The 25,636-nt window shown below is 42.4% G+C and overlaps 2 protein-coding genes across 3 annotated transcripts; both read left to right on the top strand.

Annotated features, from left to right (window-relative positions):
- Nucleotides 1–3,745: 3,745 nt before the first annotated feature.
- pou2f3 (POU class 2 homeobox 3) lies at nucleotides 3,746–20,104 on the top strand. 2 transcript variants are annotated; one of them, XM_035779850.2, is made up of 13 exons: nucleotides 3,746–3,905; nucleotides 4,283–4,339; nucleotides 8,859–8,893; nucleotides 10,923–11,024; nucleotides 11,365–11,476; nucleotides 11,721–11,809; nucleotides 12,201–12,377; nucleotides 12,934–13,075; nucleotides 15,675–15,808; nucleotides 16,246–16,410; nucleotides 16,678–16,717; nucleotides 17,442–17,553; nucleotides 17,794–20,104. In XM_035779850.2, the coding sequence occupies exons 2-13, from the start codon at nucleotides 4,291–4,293 to the stop codon at nucleotides 17,834–17,836; spliced, it is 1,200 nt and encodes a 399-aa protein (XP_035635743.1). In that variant the 5' UTR covers nucleotides 3,746–3,905; nucleotides 4,283–4,290; the 3' UTR covers nucleotides 17,837–20,104. The 2 variants fall into 2 exon arrangements, with proteins under 2 accessions (XP_035635743.1, XP_052385652.1); XM_052529692.1 differs by lacking the exon at nucleotides 3,746–3,905 and having other exon boundaries at nucleotides 4,023–4,339.
- Nucleotides 20,105–20,221: 117 nt separating this feature from the next.
- On the top strand, nucleotides 20,222–25,541 carry tlcd5b (TLC domain containing 5b). Its single transcript, XM_035781418.2, has 3 exons — nucleotides 20,222–21,252; nucleotides 21,678–21,875; nucleotides 22,013–25,541. Exons 1-3 carry the CDS (start codon nucleotides 21,210–21,212, stop codon nucleotides 22,543–22,545), a joined length of 774 nt encoding a protein of 257 aa, XP_035637311.1. The 5' UTR covers nucleotides 20,222–21,209; the 3' UTR covers nucleotides 22,546–25,541.
- The last annotated feature ends 95 nt before the right edge of the window (nucleotides 25,542–25,636 follow it).

Here is a 25,636-nt window from a genome sequence, read left to right as displayed (position 1 = left end):
CTCTTGAACGTGCCGTCCTTGGCCAGCTCTCCCGCTATCTCTCTCAGAATGACCTTCTTGATCCAAATCAGTCAGGTTTCAAGACTAGTCATTCAACTGAGACTGCTATTCTCTGTATCACGGAGGCGCTCCGCACTGCTAAAGCTAACTCTCTCTCCTCTGCTCTCATCCTTCTAGACCTATCGGCTGCCTTCGATACTGTGAACCATCAGATCCTCCTCTCCACCCTCTCCGAGTTGGGCATCTCCGGCGCGGCCCACGCTTGGATTGCGTCCTACCTGACAGGTCGCTCCTACCAGGTGGCGTGGCGAGAATCTGTCTCCTCACCACGCGCTCTCACCACTGGTGTCCCCCAGGGCTCGGTTCTAGGCCCTCTCCTATTCTCGCTATACACCAAGTCACTTGGCTCTGTCATAACCTCACATGGTCTCTCCTATCATTGCTATGCAGACGACACACAATTAATCTTCTCCTTTCCCCCTTCTGATGACCAGGTGGCGAATCACATCTCTGCATGTCTGGCAGACATATCAGTGTGGATGACGGATCACCACCTCAAGCTGAACCTCGGCAAGACGGAGCTGCTCTTCCTCCCGGGAAGGACTGCCCGTTCCATGATCTCGCCATCACAGTTGACAACTCCATTGTGTCCTCCTCCCAGAGCGCTAAGAACCTTGGCGTGATCCTGGACAACACCCTGTCGTTCTCAACTAACATCAAGGCAGTGGCCCATTCCTGTAGGTTCATGCTCTACAACATCCGCAGAGTACGGCCCTGCCTCACACAGGAAGCTGCGCAGGTCCTAATCCAGGCACTTGTCATCTCCCGTCTGGATTACTGCAACTCGCTGTTGGCTGGGCTCCCTGCCTGTGCCATTAAACCCCTACAACTCATCCAGAACGCTGCAGCCCGTCTGGTGTTCAACCTTCCCAAGTTCTCTCACGTCACCCTGCTCCTCCGCTCTCTCCACTGGCTTCCAGTTGAAGCTCGCATCCGCTACAAGACCATGGTGCTTGCCTACGGAGCTGTGAGGGGAACGGCACCTCAGTACCTCCAGGCTCTGATCAGGCCCTACACCCAAACAAGGGCACTGCGTTCATCCACCTCTGGCCTGCTCGCCTCCCTACCACTGAGGAAGTACAGTTCCCGCTCAGCCCAGTCAAAACTGTTCGCTGCTCTGGCCCCCAATGGTGGAACAAACTCCCCACGACGCCAGGACAGCGGAGTCAATCACCACCTTCCGGAGACACCTGAAACCCCACCTCTTTAAGGAATACCTAGGATAGGATAAAGTAATCCTTCTCACCCCCTTAAAAGATTTAGATGCACTATTGTAAAGTGGCTGTTCCACTGGATGTCATAAGGTGAATGCACCAATTTGTAAGTCGCTCTGGATAAGAGCGTCTGCTAAATGACTTAAATGTAAATGTAAATGTAATTTTGGCAGTTACCTGTATGTTCCATCAATATAATGCACAAACATCCATTGTGGAGTTTGACTGCCCTCTGGTGATGACTGGACTGAAGGTTGCCTGACTAAATACATTTCGGAGAGTTTAACAGCTGTATAATAGCTTTAGCCTGTAGCTCAGTTAAATATAAACTATGCTGTTAAACTGACTTAAACAAACATTTAATATCTAGCAGTTTGATTAAAAACATCATTTGACCAGATTTGCCGACAACCACATTTCGTGGTCCACATATAGAAGTAATTTTGTGGGGGGAAACTAATTCTGATTGGCTGGGTCTAGCTCCCCAGTGGTTGGGTCGGGCTCCCAAGTGCACTCCCAGGCCCACCCATGGCTGCGCCAGTGGTGTAAAACTACTTAGGTCATTTTTGGGGGGTACATGTACTTTACTTTACTATTATTATATTTGACTACCTTTAACTTTACCTTGAAAATATTGTACTTTTTATTCCGTACATTGTCCATGACACCCAAAAGTACTCGTTATATTTTGAATGCTAAGCAGGACATGAGAATTTCACTGGAGCCAGAGCGCGCTGCTTAGACAAGCACTGAGAACTAGGAAGAATACTGATGATACATATTGTAGGCAAGTGGTTTTGTATTATTTTCCCCAAACTATAGCCCTAACCTTAACCACTTGTAATTAATGCCTAAACTGTAAACCTTTGAGTTGTTTCTGTTTTAGCCCTGTAACCACATAAAATTAATGCATCAAAAATAGACATCTGTGAGTCAAAGGGCAGTGGGCTGAATTCAAACCCATGTCGACTCTGACCTATGTGTGGCAGGGTCAGTGGCTGTAAAAACTGGACCACATAGGCATTGAGGAAACCAATAATTTATTCTGCCTAGTGCTTGCCTCCAGGACTTCAACTTCCAGCTTCATCACGTGCAGGATCGTCTGCTACCAGCCACCCAGACAGCTAATGAAAAGCACCATTTGACCAGATTTACATTTTGTGGTGCACATATAGAAAAACAAATTTCTTCCCCTCCCCAGTGGGTGGGCCTATGCTCTCCCAGGCCCACCCATGGCAGTGCCCCTCCCCAGTCATGTGAAATCCATAGATTAGGACCTAATGAATTTATTTAAATTGACTGATTTCCTTATATCAACTGTAACTCGGTAAAATCGCTGAAATTGTTGCATGTTGCGTACTGTCTACCTGTGCCCTAAAATCTTACTTCCTGTTTCCTAACAATATTGTTGTCTGATCAGTGTCCATGAACTTGATGTGGACAACAATAATATATTAGTCTAAATAATACATTTTGCATCACTTGTCTTTCTATCATAGACTCACGGTTTTACTTTTCAATCGTAATTATTGGGTGTGCCGAAATAGGCTTTTATTTATTTTATTTTGGAATTGACCATATATGGTAAATTCACATATGGTATGTGCATATGCATGTGTGTGTTTGTCTTTCTGTAGGAACAAAGTGTGAAGGAGCGTATCCAATGGAATGAAAGACAGTTGAAGATGCTGTTTCAACAAGCCAACCAAAGAGAGGAGTAATCAGCTGTTTACTCAGTCATCTGTGCCATTCTCCCTCTGGACATAAATCTTATCTTTATGTGTCTTAAGTTTGATCAACTTCATTTGCATAAAGGTCTTTGTGTCCCATGCCTTTTCTTTATGCTTAGATGTCATTCAGGCAGACTAAACCAGTATCTAAACTATGGTTGTTGCATCATCTTTTCTTTATGTTTTGATGTCATTCAAGCAGACAGACCTGAGGTTGTTGCATCTCAAAACATGCTAGCACAATATAGAAACAGATGAGAATACACTTGAACCAAACCTGTCATCATGGTTTATACATTAATAAAATGTTATACATGCTTATGAATTGAAACGCTTGTAAATGCACATGTTTATAAATATTTACAAATAATGAAATATAAATGTATTGATTATTTAATAAAGCTGATTCATGAAATGTACTATAATGTATTGTCCCCATTTTGGCGGTCTGCCCATTTTGTCTGCCCAATGGTAGATTTCAATCTTGTTCCACAGTAACAAATAACTATGATGTAAAGCTTATTATTCTCTCCACAAATTGTCCTGATTTGATGCTAAGTTATTATCGCAACATGCTGTCCGCTTATTCATCTCTTTATACAAACACATACACTGAAAAGCAACTTTTCTAAGTTCGCAGTCAACCCATTGTTGTTTTATGCAAAAATAAAACGAGACTGGATAGGACACACCGAGAGACTTATGCAAATGACTCTCTATCTGCCTGTGTGGGGTACTGAAAAAGGTGCATTTTCCTCCACTAACCCACTTAGGTAAATGCAGATGACCACTAGTAGATATTATACATTTCCATCCCAATACCAGCATCTTTTTAGAGACAAAAGAGACATATTCACATAGCACTATCTAAACCAGTGAGTGGAACAATTGTTAAATCCAGGTAAGTAATTTATATATATATTTTTTAATAAAATATTTATAAATTACCTGTTCACATTTTAAATTCTTATATTCAATGTAATATAAAGTAAAAAATGTCAAGCCATTTCACCATGCTTTGTGAGTGTCTGTTGACTTGATCCATTTGGTTTTGACTGAGTTCAGATAGGGAGGAGAGCTGGAGCAACTGTGCTGAATACTGAATGGGGATACCCTCCAACTTATGAATATTATAACAGCAATCACATGTGGGAGAAAATTTGAAAGTACGCCGCATTAGAATAACCTCAATATCATTTTACTGGTAGAGCTGAGTGCTGCATTGTCCCAGCGAAGTTACAGTCCTTTAGGAAAATCAGCAGTATTTATCATTTACAGATATTAAGATGAGCACAGACGGAGTGGAACACTCAGAGGCTCACCATGAACAAGCAGGTAAGGATGTTTCACCTTTCAATGTCTTCTTTTAATTTCTCAGTTTGTCATTATCTCTTGTCAGGCATATCAGAAAAAATTATGATGACATATATCTTCGGAAATTATGTTTACTTTTCTCCTCCTAAATGTATTTCTTGGTGATAGTGGTGTTAAAAACAAAATAAACTTACGGAAAGACATTTCTGCTTATTCTTATGTTAAGATTACCCTACAAACATTTAATTTCAACATTTCTTTATTTGATAGCTTTTAGTAGCACAATATGTTTTTGTTATTATTTATTACTTTTTCATTACATAATATCTCTGAGGAATCATTGTGTGCTTAGTATCCCTGGATCTGTGGTACATACTTACATACAGATTTGTACTGAAAAATAAGCTAATTTTGCTTTTTTAATTGAAATGATTAACTGAAACAAACACATTTACTGAAACAGAACACCCCCAATAACATTGAATATTATACACTAATTGTTGACAGTAAATGTTTTAGTGTGTGTGATTTTCTTACTCAAATGTTGTCATGGATTTTGGATGCAAGAGTATGTGTTGCCTCCAGGCTGAGAATGAAAGTTTTACATTGCTATGGTTGTTTATTATTTCGGAAAACCTTATTTCGGAAGTTATGGTGTGTCTGGACATTTGTTTTGATACCTATAGGCTGTGTTTATCAATAACAATGTAAATGTGTCTCAACATTTCTTGTACAGTCCGTTGCTGATAAGTGGACCATTAGGGTGTGTTGATTACCTAAGTGTGAATAGTGAATTACTATTTCTCTGTATAATCTTTCTGATTGAATGTACCTTATCAACAGCCAACATCTCCCCCCAACAACAACTGGAATAAGTGTTTCTGAAAGTGTTTCTAAAATTGGATGTGTTGATTCTGTTGGTTGGCGGCTCTACCAGGATGTAATGTGTGTACCTCAAGCTGTTTGCAGAGAAGTTGTCACAGCCCCAGGCGACATGGACGAGGTGGTAAAATACAGAACAAACTAAATGAAAATGTGGAACTTGGATTCAGATAGAGCAGCATAGTGTATGGAAGTAAAATCTTTTTTTTTTAACAAAATCTGACAAAATAGGCGTTTAAAGTTCCATCATGCATTTTCCTCAGTTATCATTCAAGCAAATCACTGTAACACATACAACTTGGAAAAAGTCCAAATACGTTACATGTCCAAGTTGGCTGGCCTTAAAATTGGGAGAATTTGAAAACATTCTGAATAAAACCTTTGGCGGCAGGGTAGCCTAGTGGTTAGAGCGTTGGACTAGTAACCGGAAGGTTGCAAGTTCAAATCCTCGAGCTGACAAGGTACAAATCTGTCTTTCTGCCCCTGAACAGGCAGTTAACCCACTGTTCATAGGCCGTCATTGAAAATAAAAATGTGTTCTTAACTGACTTGCCTAGTTAAATAAAGGTTAAAAAATGTAGGAATTAATGTTAGTAGAACTTTCTTGCCCCAGAGTTGAGTAAACTTGAAGTCAGTGCAGCAGCTGGGTGCCTTAACCTTTTATGTTGAATCAACTTCACCTCAAAGGATCCTACTAACGATCACACCAGATATGATTTCATATAATCTAACACTAATGGCCACAACACTATACAAGACCCTCAGGTCAGAGAGGAAATTATCACAATAATTTTACCCTGATAGCAATGATATCATGCATCTTTTCACACAGCTTGCGGTTCATAGTTTTTTTTGTTTTTTTGTTAAACACCATTTAACAACTAGACTCCCTAATTGAAAAGTAAATGAAAGGACTGTCAGAAAGAGAGTTCTGTATATGTTCCCAAGTGGCACAGCGGTCTAAGGCACTGCATCTCAGTGCTAGGTCACATCTGACCGTGATTGGGAGTCCCATTGGGCGGTACACAATTGGCCCAGTGTCGTCCGGGTTTAGCTGTGGTAGGCCGTCATTGTAAATAAGAATTTGTTCTTAACTGACTTGCCTAGGTAAATTAAGGTTAAATAAAAAAATGTCCCTTTGAGAAGATAATTGATATTGTATGATATATTACAACCTTTATCTTTTGATGACATTCTTTCCCGAAACTGAATTAAGAGTCTATTTGCTGAGTTATCAATATATTTTTATTGTAGAATTACAATGATTAATTGCAGAAAGTGGCTTTTCAGATAACGCTCTCAGAGGTGCATTTGATTTCCATAGCAGTGTATCCTGGATGGAAGGTGTTGACACGACTCAGAAACTGGCAGTCCCATGGCATGATCCGTTCAGTTTAGACTGAAAACCTGTCTGAGTAGTCATCAAGAAAGAGCATGCAACCAGACAGACTATTCTGAGTGTCAACTCCTTCCATCATCTAGAATATGCTGCTGTGCAAATCAAATGCACTTTTGAAAGCACTATCCAGAGAGCCACTAAAGGTTTATGGTCTCTTCGGGATAAGGGTTAGAATAATGCAGGCAGTGGCCTGGGCTGGTCTAAGGGTCTAAAGGGCCTTACACACTTCATACAAATAGAGTGATGGAGCGCCATGTACGGTCCGTAAAAAAAATTATATCCACACAAAAGTACATAGAACTAGATGAAATAAAAAACCCTAGCCTGTCTGCCGACCCTTTATACCAACGTGACAGAATAATCGACCATTAAGGAAACCAGCGGGAATGGCCCGTCTGACGACGCTGCTACTGGTCTGTCCGGCGCCGCCGCAACTTCGGCAGCTGCAACTGGGCCGTCCGACGTTGCCACAACGGGTCCGTTCGATGACGCAACTTCAGCAGCTGCAACTGGCCCGTCCGACGCCGCCACAACCGGTCCGTCTGACGCCACTGCTACTGGTCCATCCGACGATCCCAAAACTTCGGCAGCTTCATCAGGTCCTGAACGACCCGCACTGCATTCCTGTGATCATCCTCGAGGCCTGTGTCATTGCGCTGCTAGTGCAGCGCGTCAGCGGGGGTACTGTCACGGATCCTTTCCTAAACTTTCATTACGCACACCTGACCACTATTCCCAGTGATTAATAATTGTACAAGTGTGTCCTTGGTTTACCATTGTCCAGTCGATTATTGTTACAATGTCTGTTGGTTATTTATTCGAGGTACTCCTTGCTCTTTTGTTTGGGTTTCAACCCTGTGTTTTGTATAGTGTTTGTTTGGTCTTCGTCCCTGTGCCTTTACTTGACACGCAGTAATTTGGGTAAATAAAAAACCCTATTACGCATTCCTGCGTCTGTCTCCCGATCCTTCATACCGACGTCTTACTTGGCCTAATTTGTTTAGAAGTGAATCATTATCAACCATGGTACTGTATATTACGGGAAACAAAATCAGAAGACACTTTTTATCAAAGCTTTTAGAATTACAAGGGAATTAATTGTTGCGAAGTTGCGAAGGGACCGAATGCAGAACGTGATCAACTCCAGCCTTCCGATGTTAAAATGAGATTGAACTGACATAAGGGGACTTGGATGCTGCCAGACAATTCTGTATAATACGATAGTACAATAATAATAATACAGTATACATAGTGTTCAAAGTTTTGTTCTATCCTGTGTTGCCAATGCTATCCCAGTTCCATTATAGTTCTGGGTTTAGAGTTAGTCAATGTGTGTAGTGCACCTGGGGGTCTGTAAACATTACAATGGAAAGGCCTGAAAAGGTTGTCAAGGCTACGCAGCTGATTTGCATGGCACCATAATTTCCATACTGGAAGTTTGGCCTGGGGGTGGGGGGGGGGGAGATTTCCATACTGTGGGTCGAGCAGGCACATCACTCGCCGCAAACTCCCAGAGGTCCTATTTGAAATTCAAATGAGGGAAGATTACCTGACACAGCAGACCTTTGAACTCTCTGTCTCGTATGGCATCGTTGTGTTGTAGGGAGGGTGCCAGTATCTTAAAAGGGTTAATGTGATCATAACCTTTGTAATCATTCACTCCATATGGTGATGAATCATCCATATGGCTGTGTTGGATTTTTTTACACTATAGCCCTGATGAGGATATATATGGTCAGTGCCAAGAAACTGTTGAAATAAACTACATCTTGTGTATTTTTATCCTACAAATTGAGGACACACTTGTGAGGCACAAGGGCTTCTCAGTTTCAGTGGGCATGGCGTCTCGATATGTGGTTTTCCTGTAACACTTTATAACACTTTTGTGAAATAAAATGCATAAACTATTTATAAACTATTACATCATTTGTAAACATGTATTAACAATGAAAAGTATTATGAGCATTACAATGTATAATAATTTATCAAATTTATGGTAATTTAGCAACTATTTATATATATTTACAAGCATTTATACCTTATTCATGAAAGTTATTATAAAGTGTTAGCAATTTGCCTGTTATTGAATTTTGTATCTTAATTATCAAAAATCATCCATAATGTTATCCAGAGCGCTACTTCAGGTGTAGGCCTATTCTAATAAACAGAAAACCACAATGTGGCCATAATAGTCATGGGGATAGGTATGACATTGTAATTTATGACGGTTTAATAATTTATATTTACTTTCTCCTGCAGACAATGAACAAAATGGAATTGACTTCACCAGACAAGTGAGTATAGAAAACACATAATTTTAACTTCAGATGATCATAAGTGGGAATGAATTGAACTGTGAGCAACTTTATTTAAAAAAAAAGTAATCTTTATTTAATTAGGCAAGTCAGTTAAGAACAAATTCTTAGAGAGTACATAGTAGGACATTACAGGAAAACTATGTTTATCATTTATTTTATATTTAAAAATATATATTTTTACTTCATACCACATGGGCTCCCTTGTGGCACAGCGGTCTAACGTACTGCATCGCAGTGCTAGAGGCGTCCCTACAGACCCTGGTTCGATTGCAGGATGTGTCACAACCGGCCGTGATTGGGAGTCCCATAGGGTGGGACACAATTGGCCCGGTGACGTCCGGTTTAGGGTATGGCCGGGGGTAGGCCGTCATTGTAAATAAGATCGGTCTTGTACATGTAACAGAAATATTGATTGTGATTGTCAATACTGAAGGTAATGTACGCTAGTCTGTGAAAATCATGTAATAAGAGCATCTAGTGTCATATTACATGAACTCAATACCACTTATTGTAAGTGTGCTGGACAGTTCCACTAAGATCATGACATTTTTTCACACCACTCTTTATATACCTCAAAATGTCCACCTCTTATTAAAACCTATTATCTTAGTTGAGTTATTCCTAAACTATGTCTATCCATTTGGCAGTGGGAGATTGTTAAAGGGAGGTTTATTGTTTTAGTCCTGGGGGTTATTTGCATACTACACTGCCTGAGGGGAGGGTGTTTATCAGAGTTTGTATCTTGTTTAACAAGTCCTGCAGCCTAACCCAACCGGTCAAGGAACACACATATGCACACACACACACACACACACACACGCACACACACAGTTTCCCAACTTCAGTCCTCAAGTACCCCTAACAGTATGCATTTTTATTGTAGCGCCTGATTAAACTTGTCAACTAATCATCAAACCCTCAATTAATTAAATCTGGTGTGTTTGTCCGGGGCTACAACAAAAATGTGTGCTGTTGAAGGGACTGGAGGACTGGAGTTGGGCTGTTGAAGGGACTGGAGGACTGGAGTTGGGCTGTTGAAGGGACTGGAGGACTGGAGTTGGGCTGTTGAAGGGACTGGAGGACTGGAGTTGGGCTGTTGAAGGGACTGGAGGACTGGAGTTGAGCTGTTGGAGGGACTGGAGGACTGGAGTTGGGCTGTTGGGGATATTGGAGGACTGGAGTTTGCTTTTGGGGTTAATGGAGGACTGGAGTTGGGCTGTAGGGGGTACTGGAGGACTGGAGTTGGGCTGTTGGGGGTACTGGTGGACTGGAGTTGGGCTGTTGGGGGTACTGGAGGACTGGAGTTGGGCTGTAGGGGGTACTGGAGGACTGGAGATGGGATGTTGGGGGTACTGGAGGACTGGAGTTGGGCTGTTGGGGGTACTGGAGGACTGGAGTTGGGCTGTTGGGGGTACTGGAGGACTGGAGTTGGGCTGTTGGGGTTAATGGAGGACTGGAGTTGGGCTGTTGGGGGTACTGGAGGACTGGAGTTTGCTGTTGGGGTTAATGGAGGACTGGAGTTGGGCTGTAGGGGGTACTGGAGGACTGGAGATGGGCTGTTGGGGGTACTGGAGGACTGGAGTTGGGCTGTTGGGGGTACTGGAGGACTGGAGTTGGGCTGTTGGGGGTACTGGAGGACTGGAGTTGGGCTGTTGGGGGTACTGGAGGACTGGAGTTGGGCTGTTGGGGGTACTGGAGGACTGGAGTTGGGCTGTTGGGGGTACTGGAGGACTGGAGTTGGGCTGTTGGGGGTACTGGAGGACTGGAGATGGGCTGTTGGGGGTACTGGAGGATCGGAGTTGGAATAACATTGATACTGTTGATGACAAGATAGAACAACCAGGCTGACATTAGTTCTACGTCAATTGGTCACACAATTGATATCCACATTTCCAGTGAAAACGACAAGACTGTGTTTATGTACTGTTATTCTTCTAAAGACAATTGCAACATCAAAAAGTAGGAATAGAAAAGTGAGAAATATTGTGATGTGATTGGTTTCCAGATCAAGACAGAGGTCCTCAATGACTCTCCCCATTCTGTCTTATCACACAAGACATGTCACCTGACACAAGGAGCCCCAATATCTGGTGGCCAGCTATCAGGGGTAGGTTACTCATCTTCTGTCTCAATATATCAGAGGCTTTGAAGTTCATAATTAATACGATTATATGAATGGGGGGGACCTGATCCTAGATCAGCACTCCTACCCTAATATTTTTGATATGTACAGCCCTTGGCCCCATGTTTAATGTCATGTCAAGCTATAATTATTTATCATTTAATGGGAGAAAACTGTCATTCTGTAATGAGGGCATTTGGATTGTTGTTTTTTGGTTTAGATCCAGGTCTCTCCTGCAAAAGAGATTGTATCTCAACAATTCACCTGGTTAAATAAAGGTTCAATAAATGAAAAATCTAAGATTGTGTTTCTGTTGTTTCAACAGGAAGTCTCCTCCTCACACACCATGCAGCAGTTGGTGCTTATGCCCGGCTCTCACCACCTCTCACCCCCCTCCTCCTTCCTCCTCTCACAGACACAACACACGGGGCACCAAGGTACACATGGACAATCAAATGAAAGGGTTGCAATATTCTGGAAACTTTCCCAAAAGTCACAGGATTTTGAGCTACACCAGTTTGAGGACTCACAAAATCAGTAGAGAATAAGCAGGGAGAGAATCCTCCAACTGGAAATCGTTCAAACAGGATTTCTGAAAAATGTGGGAAGTGTGAAAGTTAAAATATCTATTATACTTCTCTAAACAAATAGTGTTAATTAGTCTTTTTTCCCCCCGTGTAGCACTTCTGCAGCAGAACCTCCTCAGCTTTCCCACCCAGAGCCAGTCAGGCCTCCTCCAGCACCAGCCTGGGTTAGCATTGACACCTCAGGTAAAAATCCCACTTCTTACACCAGTTGACATGATTAGCTATATGGATGAGGCAGAGAAATGTAAGTAAAGTTATCATGTTTACTGAGAAGACAATAGGGCAACACTTCAGGTCATGCATCCAGGTCCTTGAACTTGATAACAAAATTAACTCTTTACAGGACAGACCACGAGAGGGATAAGTATTTATCATAGAACGTTCAATGACATCAGTCAAATATATTAATATGAGGAATTATGAAGAGAGAAATTTGCATAAGACACAAACATTTTCCATTTTTGCATGAAAAAGGTTTCTAACACTGCTATAATTTTCACATGGCTAAACATATCCACAATTACTTTCGTCACCCATTTAACAGTATTCCTCCTCACCACTGTGTTCCCTAAAGGCCATGAGTCGGTCGGGCCTGACGTCGTCGTCCATGGAAGGCCACCTGGACATGTCCCACCTGCAGGTCCCCAAACACATGGGGCCCCCCCAGCAGGACGAGGCCAGTGACCTGGAGGAGTTGGAACAGTTTGCCAAGGCCTTCAAACAGAGACGCATCAAACTGGGCTTCACCCAGGTACAGAGGGCCACTGGCTCAAAATACAATACAACTTTATCTTTTTGCCGTTTTATGTTTTTTTCCCCAACCCCCCAGACACCACAAATACTGATAACAAAAGTGTCTAGATGCCACAGAACAGCGCCCCTTGAACGGGTTAGGGGTTAAATGTCTTGCACAAGGGCACAATGGCAATATGTGGCACCTAATATAGTGATTCTCAATCCCACCAGATATTTTCCTGTCAGTCCTGGGATTTGAAATGGCAACCCTTCAGTTACTGGCACGCCTCTCTAACCTTGAAGCTACCGCCACTGGCTCTGATTACTGATATGCCACCTAACTTCTGTACTTGGTGTATTTGCTCATTCTGATATCATTTAACTGTTGAAACACACATAGTGCAAAGGCAGGAGTGAAGTGACTTAACATTTTTGTAGTCGACACACTTGAAGGAGACTAATAATGTAATACATGTATTGAATTCATGACGTAGATTGAAACGAGATTATAATTTGAAGGTTTGCCATAATCAGATTCAAATATATTCACTGTGTGTGTGTGTGTGTATCAGGGTGATGTAGGCCTGGCTATGGGGAAGCTGTATGGGAATGACTTCAGCCAGACCACCATCTCCCGCTTCGAGGCCCTCAACCTAAGCTTCAAGAACATGTGCAAGCTGAAGCCTCTACTTGAGAAATGGCTGAGTGACGCAGGTACTATACAGTATAACAATACACTGAGTGTACCAAACATTAGGAACACCTTCCTAATATTGAGTTGCACCCCCGCTTTTGCCCTCAGAACAGCCTCAATTCGTCGGGGCATGGACTGTACAAGGTGTCGAAAGCATTTCACAGGGCCATGTTGACTCCAATGCTTCCCACAGTTGTGTCATGTTGGCTGGATGTCCTTTGGGTGGTGGACCATTCTTGATACGCATGGGAAACTGTTGATCATGAAAAACCCAGCAGCGATGCAGTTCTTGACACACTCAAACCTGTGTGCCTGACGCCTACTACCATACCCCATTCAAAGGCACTTTAATCTTTTGTCTTACCCATTCACCCTCTGAAAGGCATGCATACATAATCCATGTCTCAATTGTCTCAAAGCTTAAAAACCATTATTTAACCTCTCTCATCTCATTCATCTGCACTGATTGAAGTGGATTTAACTGTAACGCTCATTGTCGTAAGGAAGAGTGGACCAAAGCGCAGCATGGAAAGTGTTCATGATCTTTATTGCCAAGAATCACTCAAACAAAAATAACGAATACAAAAACGAAAGGGAACAGTTCCGTCAGGCACAGATACTAAACGGAAAACAATACCCCACAAAACCCAAACGGAAAATGACAACATATATATGATCCCCAATCAGAGACAACGATAGACAGCTGCCTCTGATTGGGAACCACACTAGGCAAAAACAACAAAGAAATACACAACATAGAATGCCCACCTCAAATCACACCTGACCTAACCAAATAGAGAAATAAAACGGCTCTCTAAGGTCAGGGCGTGACAGTACCCCCCCCAAAGGAGCTGAAGGCTCTGGGCCATGGATCATCACTGGAGGCTTCGTGCCATGGATCATCACTGGAGGCTTCGTGCCATGGATCATCACTGGAGGCTTCGTGTCACTGGATTATCACGGGAGGCTCCAGGCCATGGATTATCACTGGAGGCTTCGTGCCATGAGTCATCACTGGAGGATTTGTGTCATGGATTATCACTACAGGCTCCGGGCCATGGATTATCACTGGAGGCTTCATGCCATGGATCATCACTACAGGCTCCGGGCCATGGATCATCACTGGAGGCTTCGTGCCATGGATCATCACTGGAGGCTTCGGACCATGGATCATCACTGGAGGCATCGTACGTGGAGCTGGAACAGGTCTCACCGGACTGAGGAGACGTACTGGAAGCCTGGTGCGGGGAGCTGCCACAACACGTCCTGGCTGGATACCCACTCCAGCTCGGTGAGTGTGGAGAGCTGGCACGGGAAGCACTGGGCTATGAAGGCGCACTGGAGGCATAGTGCGTAGAGCCGGCGTAGGATATGCTGGGCCGTGGAGGCGCACTGGAGAGCTGGAGCGCAGAGCTGGCACAACACGTCCTGGCTGATTCCCCCCTGTAGCACAGCAAGTGCGGGGAACTGGAACAGGCCGCATTGGGCTGTCCTGGCGAACTGGAGATACCGTGCGTAGAGCTGGCGCAGGATATCCTGGACCGAAGAGACACACCTGAGGCCAGGAGCGCTGAGCCGGCACAATCCGTCCTGGCTGAATGCCCACTCTAGCACGGCAACTGCTGGGAGCTGGAACAGAGCGCACCGGGCTATGAATGCGTACTGGAGACATTGTGCGCATCACTGCATAACACAGTGCCTGACCAGTCACACGCTCCCCACGGTAAGCACGGGGAGTTGGCTCAGGTCTAAACCCTACCTCCGCCAATCTCCCCGTGTGCCCCCCAAATTTTTTTTGGGGGGGGCTGCCTCTCATGCTTCCGTCGTTGCCTTGACTCCTCGTATCGTCGCCGTTCCTCTTTCGCTGCCTCCGCCTGCTTCCATGGCAGGGTCTTGTCCCCTGCCATTACCTCCTCCCAGGTCCAGGATGTCCTCCACTCTCTTTTCTCACGGGCCCAGGATCCCTGCTCCTCCTGGCCACGCTGATTGGTCCTTTTTTGGTGGGGTGTTCTGTAACGGCTGTTGTCGGAATGAGACCAAAGCGCAGCGTGAAAAGTGTCCATGATCTTTATTGTCAAGAATCACTCAAACAAATATAACGAATACAAAAGCGAAAGCGAACAGTTCCGTCAGGCACAGACACTAAACGGAAAACAACACGCCACAAAACCCAAACAGAAAATGACAACTTATATATGATCCCCAATCACAGACAACAATAGACAGCTGCCTCTGATTGGGAAACACAACAAAGAAATAGACAACATAGAATGCCCACCCCAAACCACACCCTGACCTAACTAAATAGAGAAATAAAACAGATCTCTAAGGTCAGGGAGTGATATTAACAGGTGAAATCAATAAGGGATCATAGCTTTCACCTGGATTAACTTGGTCGGTCAGTCGATGTCATGGAAAGAGCAGTTCCTAATGTTTTATAAACTCAGTGTATATTTTGTAGATGGTTTGGTATTTCTCAGTCATTTACATCATGTGCCATTGCATGTCTTTACACACTATTTCTATGTCAAGAGGATATTTATTTTGCTATATTGGCTGGAAATGTATTTTAGAGGAAACGTACGTTGGTAAATCATGTTCATGCTCTTTCCAAATCAGAGAATTGCCCCTCTGACTCTATGAGCAATGCTGTTTCTCTACCCCCCCTGATGGAAGGCTATGGAAGGAAAAGAAAAAAGAGGACAAGCATCGAAACCAACATAAAGCTCACCCTGGAGAAACGCTTCCTTGACGTGAGTTAACTCTGTCTGTTCTCTAATATTGTCCCCTGCATTTCCAATCATAAAATAATTTAGGAACTGTTGATATAAGTCGTATTTAAAGGCACTTTTCCATGTTTTCCAGGGAGCAAAACAATCCACCATAATGCACATTGCTGTGACACTTGAGTGACTATATAGCAGCCATTTGAGTTAGTTGCAATGCTGACCAATATTATGTGGCTCATTTTAAAGACATTATAAAGGCTCATTCATGCTTATAACAAGTAATACGCATTATGTCTGCAGGCTTTACAGTGTTAGCTACCAACGTTTCTTTTTAGAACCCCAAGCTCAACTCAGAAGAGATCACACTGATTTCAGAGCAGCTTCATATCATATGCCTTATTACAAGACATTATAAAGCCTCATGCATGCTTATAGAACCTAATACCAATATTTCTATTCAGAACCCCAAGCCTAACTCGGAGGAGATCATGCTGATCTCAGAGCAGCTGTCTATGGAGAAGGAGGTGGTGCGGGTGTGGTTCTGTAACCGCAGACAGAAGCAGAAGAGGATCTACTGCCCCGTGTCCAGCTCACCAATGAAATCACACAACTTCAACTCCAGAATGGTTAGCCTTAAATCTCTCAGTTATAACGTTTTGGGTTAAATTATGCATGTTTCTTCCTGATGGTGAAATGGCCAGCTCTGAATACATACAGTAGCTCTCTATTTTCAAGTCAGTTTGAAAGTATATTTTCAAATAATGTTCATTGTTATGATAAGAGTTGTATAATGAAAGAGTAGTGTGATAGGAATGTATAGTTATGCTACAACACATTTTTAGTACATTGTCTTGTGTTTTGTCTCACAAGCCATCATGTAACTGTTGTTTCAGGCATCCACGTCCAGATCATACAGCCCTCCTGCTTCAGGAGGCAAGTGTAATAATATGTACTTGATATAATTTGTATTTAAGACTACTCCACATAGTCTGTAGTACTTAAAACCTGTATTTAAGACTACTCCACATACAGTGGGGCAAAAAAGTATTTAGTCAGCCACCAATTGTGCAAGTTCTCCCACTTAAAAAGATGAGAGAGGCCTGTAATTTGCATCATAGGTACACTTCAACTATGACAGACAAAATGATAAGAAAAATCCAGAAAATCGCATTGTAGGATTTTTAATTAATTTATTTGCAAATGATGGTGGAAAATAAGTATTTGGTCACCTACAAACAAGCAAGATTTCTGGCTCTCACAGACCTGTAACTTCTTCTTTAAGAGGCTCCTCTGTCCTCCACTCGTTACCTGTATCAATTGGTGGCTGACTAAATACTTTTTTGCCCCACTGTAGTCTGTAGTACTTAAAACCTGTATTTAAGACTACTCCATATAGTCTGTAGTACTTAAGACCTGTATTTAAGACTACTTCATATAGTCTGTAGTACTTAAGACCTGTATGTAAGACTACTTAATATAGTCTGTAGTACTAAAGACCTGTATTTAAGAAAAAGTAAATGGGATAGACATTTTCTGTGAAATCGACACAGTGTGAGAAATAACCTATAAAACCTTCCTCCATATGAAACTCACTGTATGAAGTTTCAAGCTTTCTTCAGTGTGCATGTTAAATTGAGTGTATTCCTCTGTGCTCTAGTGTCATCGAGTTCCTCTCCCAATAGTCCTAGTCGTGGGCCTTCGCCCGGAACACTCCGGTCTGGCTCCGCTGCTCTGACCTCTCAGGTCAACCAGTCCTTCAGCTCACCAGGGTAGGGGACACTTGCTCACCACAGCCAAGGACATGTGAACAGTGTCTATATCCCAAATGGCACCCCATTACCTATATAGTGCACTAATTTTCACACGAGCCCTATGGGTCCTGGACAAAAGTAGTGCACTACATGGGGAATAGGGTGCCATTTGGGAGATACACAGAATTAGTCTAACACTGTATTTGGCAACATGGTATTGTACAGATGAGAGATGAACCTGTTATCTTTGCGTTACAGGTCGTGGTATCGCACATGGAACCCTACATCCTATCACCACTGAGAAAGCCTGCCTGTTGTGGAAGAGAACTAAAACTATTGATGTCAATGAATGGAAACAGAAATAGATACAAACCAGCAGAAACACGTGAAGACCTTTTAAAATTATATTGAGAAACTCTATGCATTTGGAATTAAATGTGAAATGTCATAATCAATATTTCTAGCATCAGTTTAGGGCACCTCTGAGGTCATACGAGGCACAAACTGAATTTGAGCCTACATTATCTATAAGAGTAAAACTATTGGAAGCAACAAAAAAAAGAATAGGAACATCAGAGTCAGGGACGGATTCTGTTAAACCTGCCGTTAGAATATGTTGACGCAGCAACTGTTAAACTACTGCCCACGCACCTGTGGCTTATTCAGACAACTGGATCAATATGACCTCAACAGGGTCTACCTGGCATTTTACAGTACTGTACTCTAAAGTTTTGACTTTATAGTCCAAATCACTGCAATTTAATTTGACCACCGGAAAATAAGATACTGTATGCCACTATGTAGCCTATGCAGCTGTATGAGTTGGATTGAATTTAACTGCCCATGAATGTTTACAGTGCGGTTAATTTGCCCATTTCCTTTGATATTCATCAGGAGTTCAGGTGTGAGAATAAATGTGCGAAGGTGTATATATTAAAATGCCAGACAGCAATCTAAATAATGATGTTGCCTACTGTTTGTATTTTTATACAGTTGAAGTCGGAAGTTTACATACACCTTAGCCAAATACATTTCAACTCAGATTTTCACAATTCCTGACATTTAATCCTAGTAAAAATTCTCTGTTTTAGGTCAGTTAGGATCACCACTTTATTTAAGAATGTGAAATGTCAGAATAATATTGGAGAGAATGATTTATTTCAGCTTTTATTTCTTTCATCACATTTCCAGTGGGTCAAAGGTTTACATACACTCAGTTAGTATTTGGGAGCATTGCCTTTAATAAATTGTTTAACTTGGGTCAAACATTTTGGGGAGCCTTCCACAAGCTTCCCACAATAAGACAAAGCTGGTGTAACTGAGTCACGCACACGCTTTTTCAGTTCTGCCCACACATTTTCTATAGGATTGAGGTCAGGGCTTGGTGATGGCCACTCCAATATCTGGACTTTATTGTCCTTAAGCCATTTTACCACAACATTGGAAGTATGCTTGGGGTCATTGTTCATTTGAAAGACCCATTTGCGACCAAGCTTTAATTTCCTGACTGCTGTCTTGAGATGTTGCTTCAATATATCCACATAATTGTCCTCCCTCATGAAGCCATCTATTTTGTGAAGTGCACCAGTCCCTCCTGCAGCAAATCACCCTCACAACATGATGCTGCCACCCTCGTGCTTCACGGTTGGGATGGTGTTCTTCAGCTTGCAAGCCTCCCCCTATTTCCTCCAAACATAACGATGGTCATTATGGCCAAACAGTTCTATTTTTCTTTCATCAGACCAGAGGACATTCCTCCAAAAAGTATGATATTTGTCCCCATGTGCAGTTGCAAACCGTAGTCTGGCTTTTTTTATGGCGGTTTTGGAGCAGTAGCTTCTTCCTTGCTGAGCGGACTTTCAGGTTATGTCGATATAGGACTCGTTTTACTGTGGATATGGATACTTTGTACCGGTTTCCTCCAGCATCTTCACAAGGTCCTTTGCTGTTGTTCTGGGATTGATTTGCACTTTTCGCACCAAAGTACGTTCATCTCTAGGAGACAGAACACGGTATGACGGCTGCGTGGTCCCATGGTGTTTATAGATGACCGTGGCACCTTCAGGCATTTGGAAATTGCTCCCAAGGATGAACCAGACTTGCCAGGGTCTACAATTTTTTTGAGGTCTTGGCAATTTTTATTGATTTTCCCATGATGTCAAGCAAAGAGTTTTAAGGTAGGCCTGGAAATACATCCACAGGTACACTTCCAATTGACTCAAATGATGTCAATTAGCCTATCAGAAGCTTATAAAGCCGTAACGTCATTTTCTGGAATTTTCCAAGCTGTTTAAAGGCACAGTCAACTTAGTGTATGTAAACTTCTGACCCACTGGAACTGTGATACAGTGAATTGTAAGTGAAATAATCTGTCTGTAAACAATTGTTGGAAAAATTACTTGTGTCATGCACAAAGTAGATGTCCTAACAGACTTGCCAAAACTATAGTGTATGTAAACTTCCGACTTCAACTGTATATCATGTTTGCTTAAATATATTTAGGTTGTGAAATGAGTCGAAATGATAGAGGGAAAAGAGCTTTGGAAAAAGAATAAAGATTTTAAAATCAGCACTAGTATTTTTTAAGGAATATTTCAGAAGCGTATCACGTTTTGCCATCTGCAATGTGTTTCAGTGTGATCTATCAATGGTCCAATGCATACATTGTTACATTTAGTTATTTTCATTAAACACACTTTGTTACATTGTAACAAGTTTTAGTGTAGTCTCTAGGGCATGGATGTATCGATATGGGATATGCATGTTTTTTTATATTTTATCTAGCAGATGGAGTAATTGTCATTACTACTGTTGAGATGATAGCATGAAGACAAAGATGTAAGATGTCATTCACCTCAAATGACCTGGAGTACTTTGGGGCAATAACCAGAGACAACCTAGTCCTGACTGTCCTGCCAGTCAGATTATGGTTAATCTGGATGCGGGATAAAGCTGCCTGTCTGCTTCTGTCTGCTTCACACACAGCTCTAAGTGTCATTAACTAACAGTCCCGAGGGAAAATGTGGTAGCCGGTCTATCGTCATGCCATTGAGCATGTAGTAGCCTAAACATACATGGAAACACCAGTTCCCTAGAATGTGTTATGATGCTGGTAGATCCTGCACACATGTGTCTCACTTTTAATTCCCATGCTTGTAATGCCTGTCACCTAGAAATCCAGACTGAGTTCAGCTCTGTTGCTAGTTTGTTACGCTCCACTAATGACACATAGCGTGATTCAGTCTAGATTTTGAGGATACCTGTCTTCCTAGGCTCGTCTATATTCACTACAATGTCCTATATTTCACTACATTCTCATATCATCAACGTTTCAGTCATAGAGACTGTTGCATGTAGTCTGTTGAGGAGACCGTAAATGTAGGACTGCATATCTCTTGCTTGTTCTACAGCCAGGGTAGCTGGAGGGAATCGACTAATCTCATAAGAGGCTAAAGCTGCTTGAGAACCAGGGGCAAGGGATGTAGACTAGCTAGGGGACTAATTTATTGTAGTAGGCTTGCTTGACGTTTTATTGCAGTGAAAAAGTTAACATGCGCTCCGTTTCAAATGTGCCAGGCCTTTTTGGAATGACTTTCGAGCCAGATCTGAAAGGTCATAGCAACACCAATGGAGGCTGAAGATGGTGGACATTTGTTGGAGTTGATATTTCAGACATGAATGCCAGGTTAGGATGCATCTGGAGAGTAGAAGATAAAGGTATGTAGGCTATAGTTGTATGCTAGCATTTCGGCTATGATCTTCTTGATTGTTGCTAGCCTATTATTATGGCTACAAGTATTACATTGTTTTGTTGTTTGACCATATTCTTAAGAAAGCCTAGGTTTTGGAGCAAAAAAGTGTGACATATGGTACATGTTTTAAATTACATAGCGTAAGCATTGAACTAATAAGCCTGTTCTCTGACTACAATTGACACCTTGTAGCCCTAGTTATTTAACAAAATGTAACAATAACTGTAAAATATGAACACTAAATATTTTAATTATGTGATATGAATATTATGTAGCTTAGGCTATTGGGGGATAAAACTAAATCGGAGATTATACTAGTGTATGCCTAGATATGACATTGCCTCTGTTTGACATAGTAATGTCAAGTTGACTCTGGTTTCCCCTGTACAGCAACAACAATGATACTTTTGGAGGTGTGCTGCTGCCTGATTGGCTGGATTTCACTCTACTTTGCATTCTGTTACCTGAATGGCCAGCGGGGCAAGGAGTGGAACTGCAGGCTGGTGACACTGACACATGGGATCCTCATAGTATGTCTTACTGCATACATTAGCTTCATCGATGGGCCCTGGCCTTTAACACATGCAGGTGAGGTTTGGATGTGTGTTACTGCAAAGCATGCAGGTGTATTAAGTTTAAATTTATTTCAGTATACATGGCAACTATTTGAATTGCAGCATGAGATTGACCTTGACTAACTGACCTTGTCCCGTTTGTGACCTCAGGTACAGAGAACACCCCGCTCCAGATCCTGGCCCTGGTGGTTAGTCTGGGCTACTTCCTATTCGACTTTGGCTGGTGCATCTGCGTCCGTACCGAGGGCCCTGTCATGCTGGCCCACCACACCATGAGCATCGCAGGCATCCTGTTGGCGCTGGGCCTGGGCAAGTCGGCAGTGGAGACATGTGCCGTGATTTTCGGCAGCGAGATCACCAACCCCTTGCTGCAGGCCCGCTGGTTCCTCCGGCAGGTGGGCCGCTACGACAGCCTGTGGGGGGACGCGGTGGACCTGCTCTTTATCCTGCTCTTTGCCCTGGTGCGTGTAGGCGTGGGTGGCATGATGCTCTACTGTGAGCTCACCTCTCCCCGGCCCAGCCTCATCATGAAGGGAGGGGGCCTGGCCATGTACACACTGGCCTGGGTCTTCATGGTGGACATTGCCAAGTTTGCCTACAAGAAAAGCAGGACAAAGTACAAGAGGTGGCATGAGATGTGCAAGTTGGGAGAGGTGAATGGACACACAGGGAAGACTGAGTGAAGAGTGAGGTGACTGGGGTGGAGGTATTTCATCTGAGACACATTGGGCGACCGTCAGCTGCAGTCCCGACATTGTGTTCCAGGGATCACCTACTGGGTGGTTGTGAGCGGTGGGCATCTAACCAGGTTCAATATGTAAAATCTGGGATGGAGGTCTGAGATAGTTTCACACCCCTGAGCCAATCAGATCCTTAGGGCTCTTTCCCCACATGAAAACAGACGTGAAATGCAAATAAACTGCTGGAGCCTGGGCAGTGTGTTCCAATGCATATTTAACTACAAAATGTTTTTCAAATATTTTGGCAGTCAGTAGCAGTCTCCCTGGTGTATATCAGCTTTTACCCTTGGTGGCTGAACTACAGTACAAGTTTGATGCTGCTCTGCGATATTGCGTCCATCCACTTGCTGATGGTGAACTGATGAGTTTGATGTCTGATGAACAATTGATCAACATTTGTACAAATGCAGCTCTACCTCATTTAGACTTTACTTGTGGAACTCCCTCACAGGGAGTGTTTGACATCAGTGTTTGATGTCGGTGGCACTGAAGAGGTTTAAATACAAACTCTAGCACAAATATTTTATTGTAATCTCATAGGAATGCTAAAAGGATGGAACATTTTGTCTACCTCAGTGAAGTTAGTTAATACCTTGTCAATGTGTTTTAGTTTTGACAAATTAAATATTTCACATTTCAAACTATTTCTAATTTAAACTGACAAACAAATCATGATATTATCAGACTTGGTATTCAATATGGTTTACTGGACCATGTTGTTTGTGTGTGCTGCTTAAAGTTAAAAAGTTGATCCTTGCATCACAGTTTACATGGAATGTTACTGATTGTTCAGTAACCTTGATCAGTAACCAAAACTAAGCTGTACTTCGATCATATGCTGGTATGGTCAATATTGTACAATATTTAAAGTGTGACTGCCGAGGCAAGTCTCACTAATATACTGCTATTGCAACTATTTTTAAATTGGTTTTGCAATACATTATATGTCCTCTGGGTGACAGTATATGCTAATGTAATGTTTCCAAGAGCGTCATGAGGAAGTGTGCCCCCAAGATTGAAATTGCACTGATGGAAGTTCCTCTACACTCCACCTTGGTTATTTTATGACTAAATAATGAATGAGACTGTAACAACCAATAACTAATCCTGATTGATTTGAATTTGTGATGAGATAATTTATGTTATTATAGTATGTTATGCAGCCAGATAAAGTGCTTTATTAAGCAGGTAGGTCTAGGCTATACCGTGACTAATTACCAAGTGCTTAGATTGCCCATGCTATGGGCTAAAGATGTGGAAAGTCTGATACATTTACCAGACATAAAATCCTCTGCTCATGGATAAGGGAGACAAAGGAGGGAATACCATTAGTTATTTTCAGTGTATAGAATACACCACAAAACAGACTGTCATGTAGAATATATGATGCTATAAATGATTAACAAAGGATTTTGTGCTCAAATTATGCCTATAGCCTAAAGCGCTTCAGACTTGAGTCATTTAGGCCTAATACTTGCATAACCTACGGTATCTATCTATATATATACACAGTTGAAGTCAGAAGTTTACATACACCTTAGCCAAATACATTTCAACTCAGATTTGCACAATTCCTGACATTTAATCCTAGTAAAAATTCCCTGTCTTAGGTCAGTTAGGATCACCACTTTATTTTAATAATGTGAAATGTCAGAAAAATAGTAGAGAGAATGATTTATTTCAGCTTTTCTTTCTTTCATCACATTCCCAGTGGGTCAGAAGTTCACAGACACTCAACTAGTATTTGGTAGCATTGCCTTTAAATTGTTTAACTTTTGAGGTCAGGGCTTGGTGATGGCCACTCCAATACCTTGACTTTGTTGTCCTTAAGCCATTTTGCCACAGCTTTGGAAGTATGCTTGGGGTCATTGTCCATTTGGAAGACCCATTTGCAACCAAACTTTAACTTCCTGATTGATGTCTTGAGATGTTGCTTCAATATATCCACATAATTGTCCTGCCTCATGATGCCATCTATTTTTTGTGAAGTGCACCAGTCCCTCCTGCAGCAAAGCACCCTCACAACATAATGCTGCCACCCCTGTGCTCCACGGTTGGGATGGTGTTCTTTGGCTTGCTATAGCCTCCCCCTTTTTCCTCCAAACATAACGGCAGTCATTATGGCCAAACAGTTCTAATTTTGTTTCATCAGACCAGAGGACATTCCTCCAAAAAGTACGATATTTGTCCCCATGTGCAGTTGCAAACCGTAGTCTGGCTTTTTTAGGGCGGTTTTGGAGCAGTAGCTTCTTCCTTGCTGAGCGGCCTTTCAGGTTATGTCGATACAGGACTCGTTTTACTGTGGATCTAGATACTTTGTACCTGTTTCCTCCAGCATCTTCACAAGGTCCTTTGCTGTTGTTCTGGGATTGATTTGCACTTTTCGCACCAAAGTACGTTCATCTCTAGGAGACAGAACACGGTATGACGGCTGCGTGGTCCCATGGTGTTTATACTGGCGTACTATTGTTTGTATGACTGTGGTACCTCCAGGCCTTTGGAAATTGCTCCCAAGGATGAACCAGACTTGCCCGGGTCTACATTTTTTAGGTCTTGGCTAATTTCTTTTGATTTCCCCATGATGTCAAGCAAAGAGGCACTGAGTTTGAAGGTAGGCCTTGAAATACATCCACAGGTACACCTCCAATTGACTCAAATGATGTCAATTAGCCTATCAGAATCTTCTAAAGCCATGATATCATATTCTGGAATTTTCCAAGCTGTTTAAAGGCACAGTCAACTTCTGACTCACTGGGATTGTGATACAGTGAATTATAAGTGAAATAAAAAGTCTAAACGGTGTGCTCTGATGAGTAATCCTGAATAACCTCAAAATTAATAGCTGAATAAACATTTAATTTATCCGTTGGATAAATCATGTGCAATACATTGGCCATCTACTGGTCTGTATTTGAGCATTTTCTTTAGAATCACGACGATCCCATTTGCTGGCCAGCCAAACTAGCTGCTGACAGCGTTTTGAAAGTTCTATTCCGAAAATGTACTCTTTCGTTTGGGTTTCAATGCATGTAAT

The sequence above is a fragment of the Oncorhynchus keta genome, chromosome 11 (assembly GCF_023373465.1).
Source record: "Oncorhynchus keta strain PuntledgeMale-10-30-2019 chromosome 11, Oket_V2, whole genome shotgun sequence".
Classification (NCBI taxonomy): domain Eukaryota; kingdom Metazoa; phylum Chordata; class Actinopteri; order Salmoniformes; family Salmonidae; genus Oncorhynchus; species Oncorhynchus keta.
The sequence above is the reverse complement of the archived record's forward strand: the minus strand, read 5'-3'. Positions and strand labels throughout refer to the sequence as shown.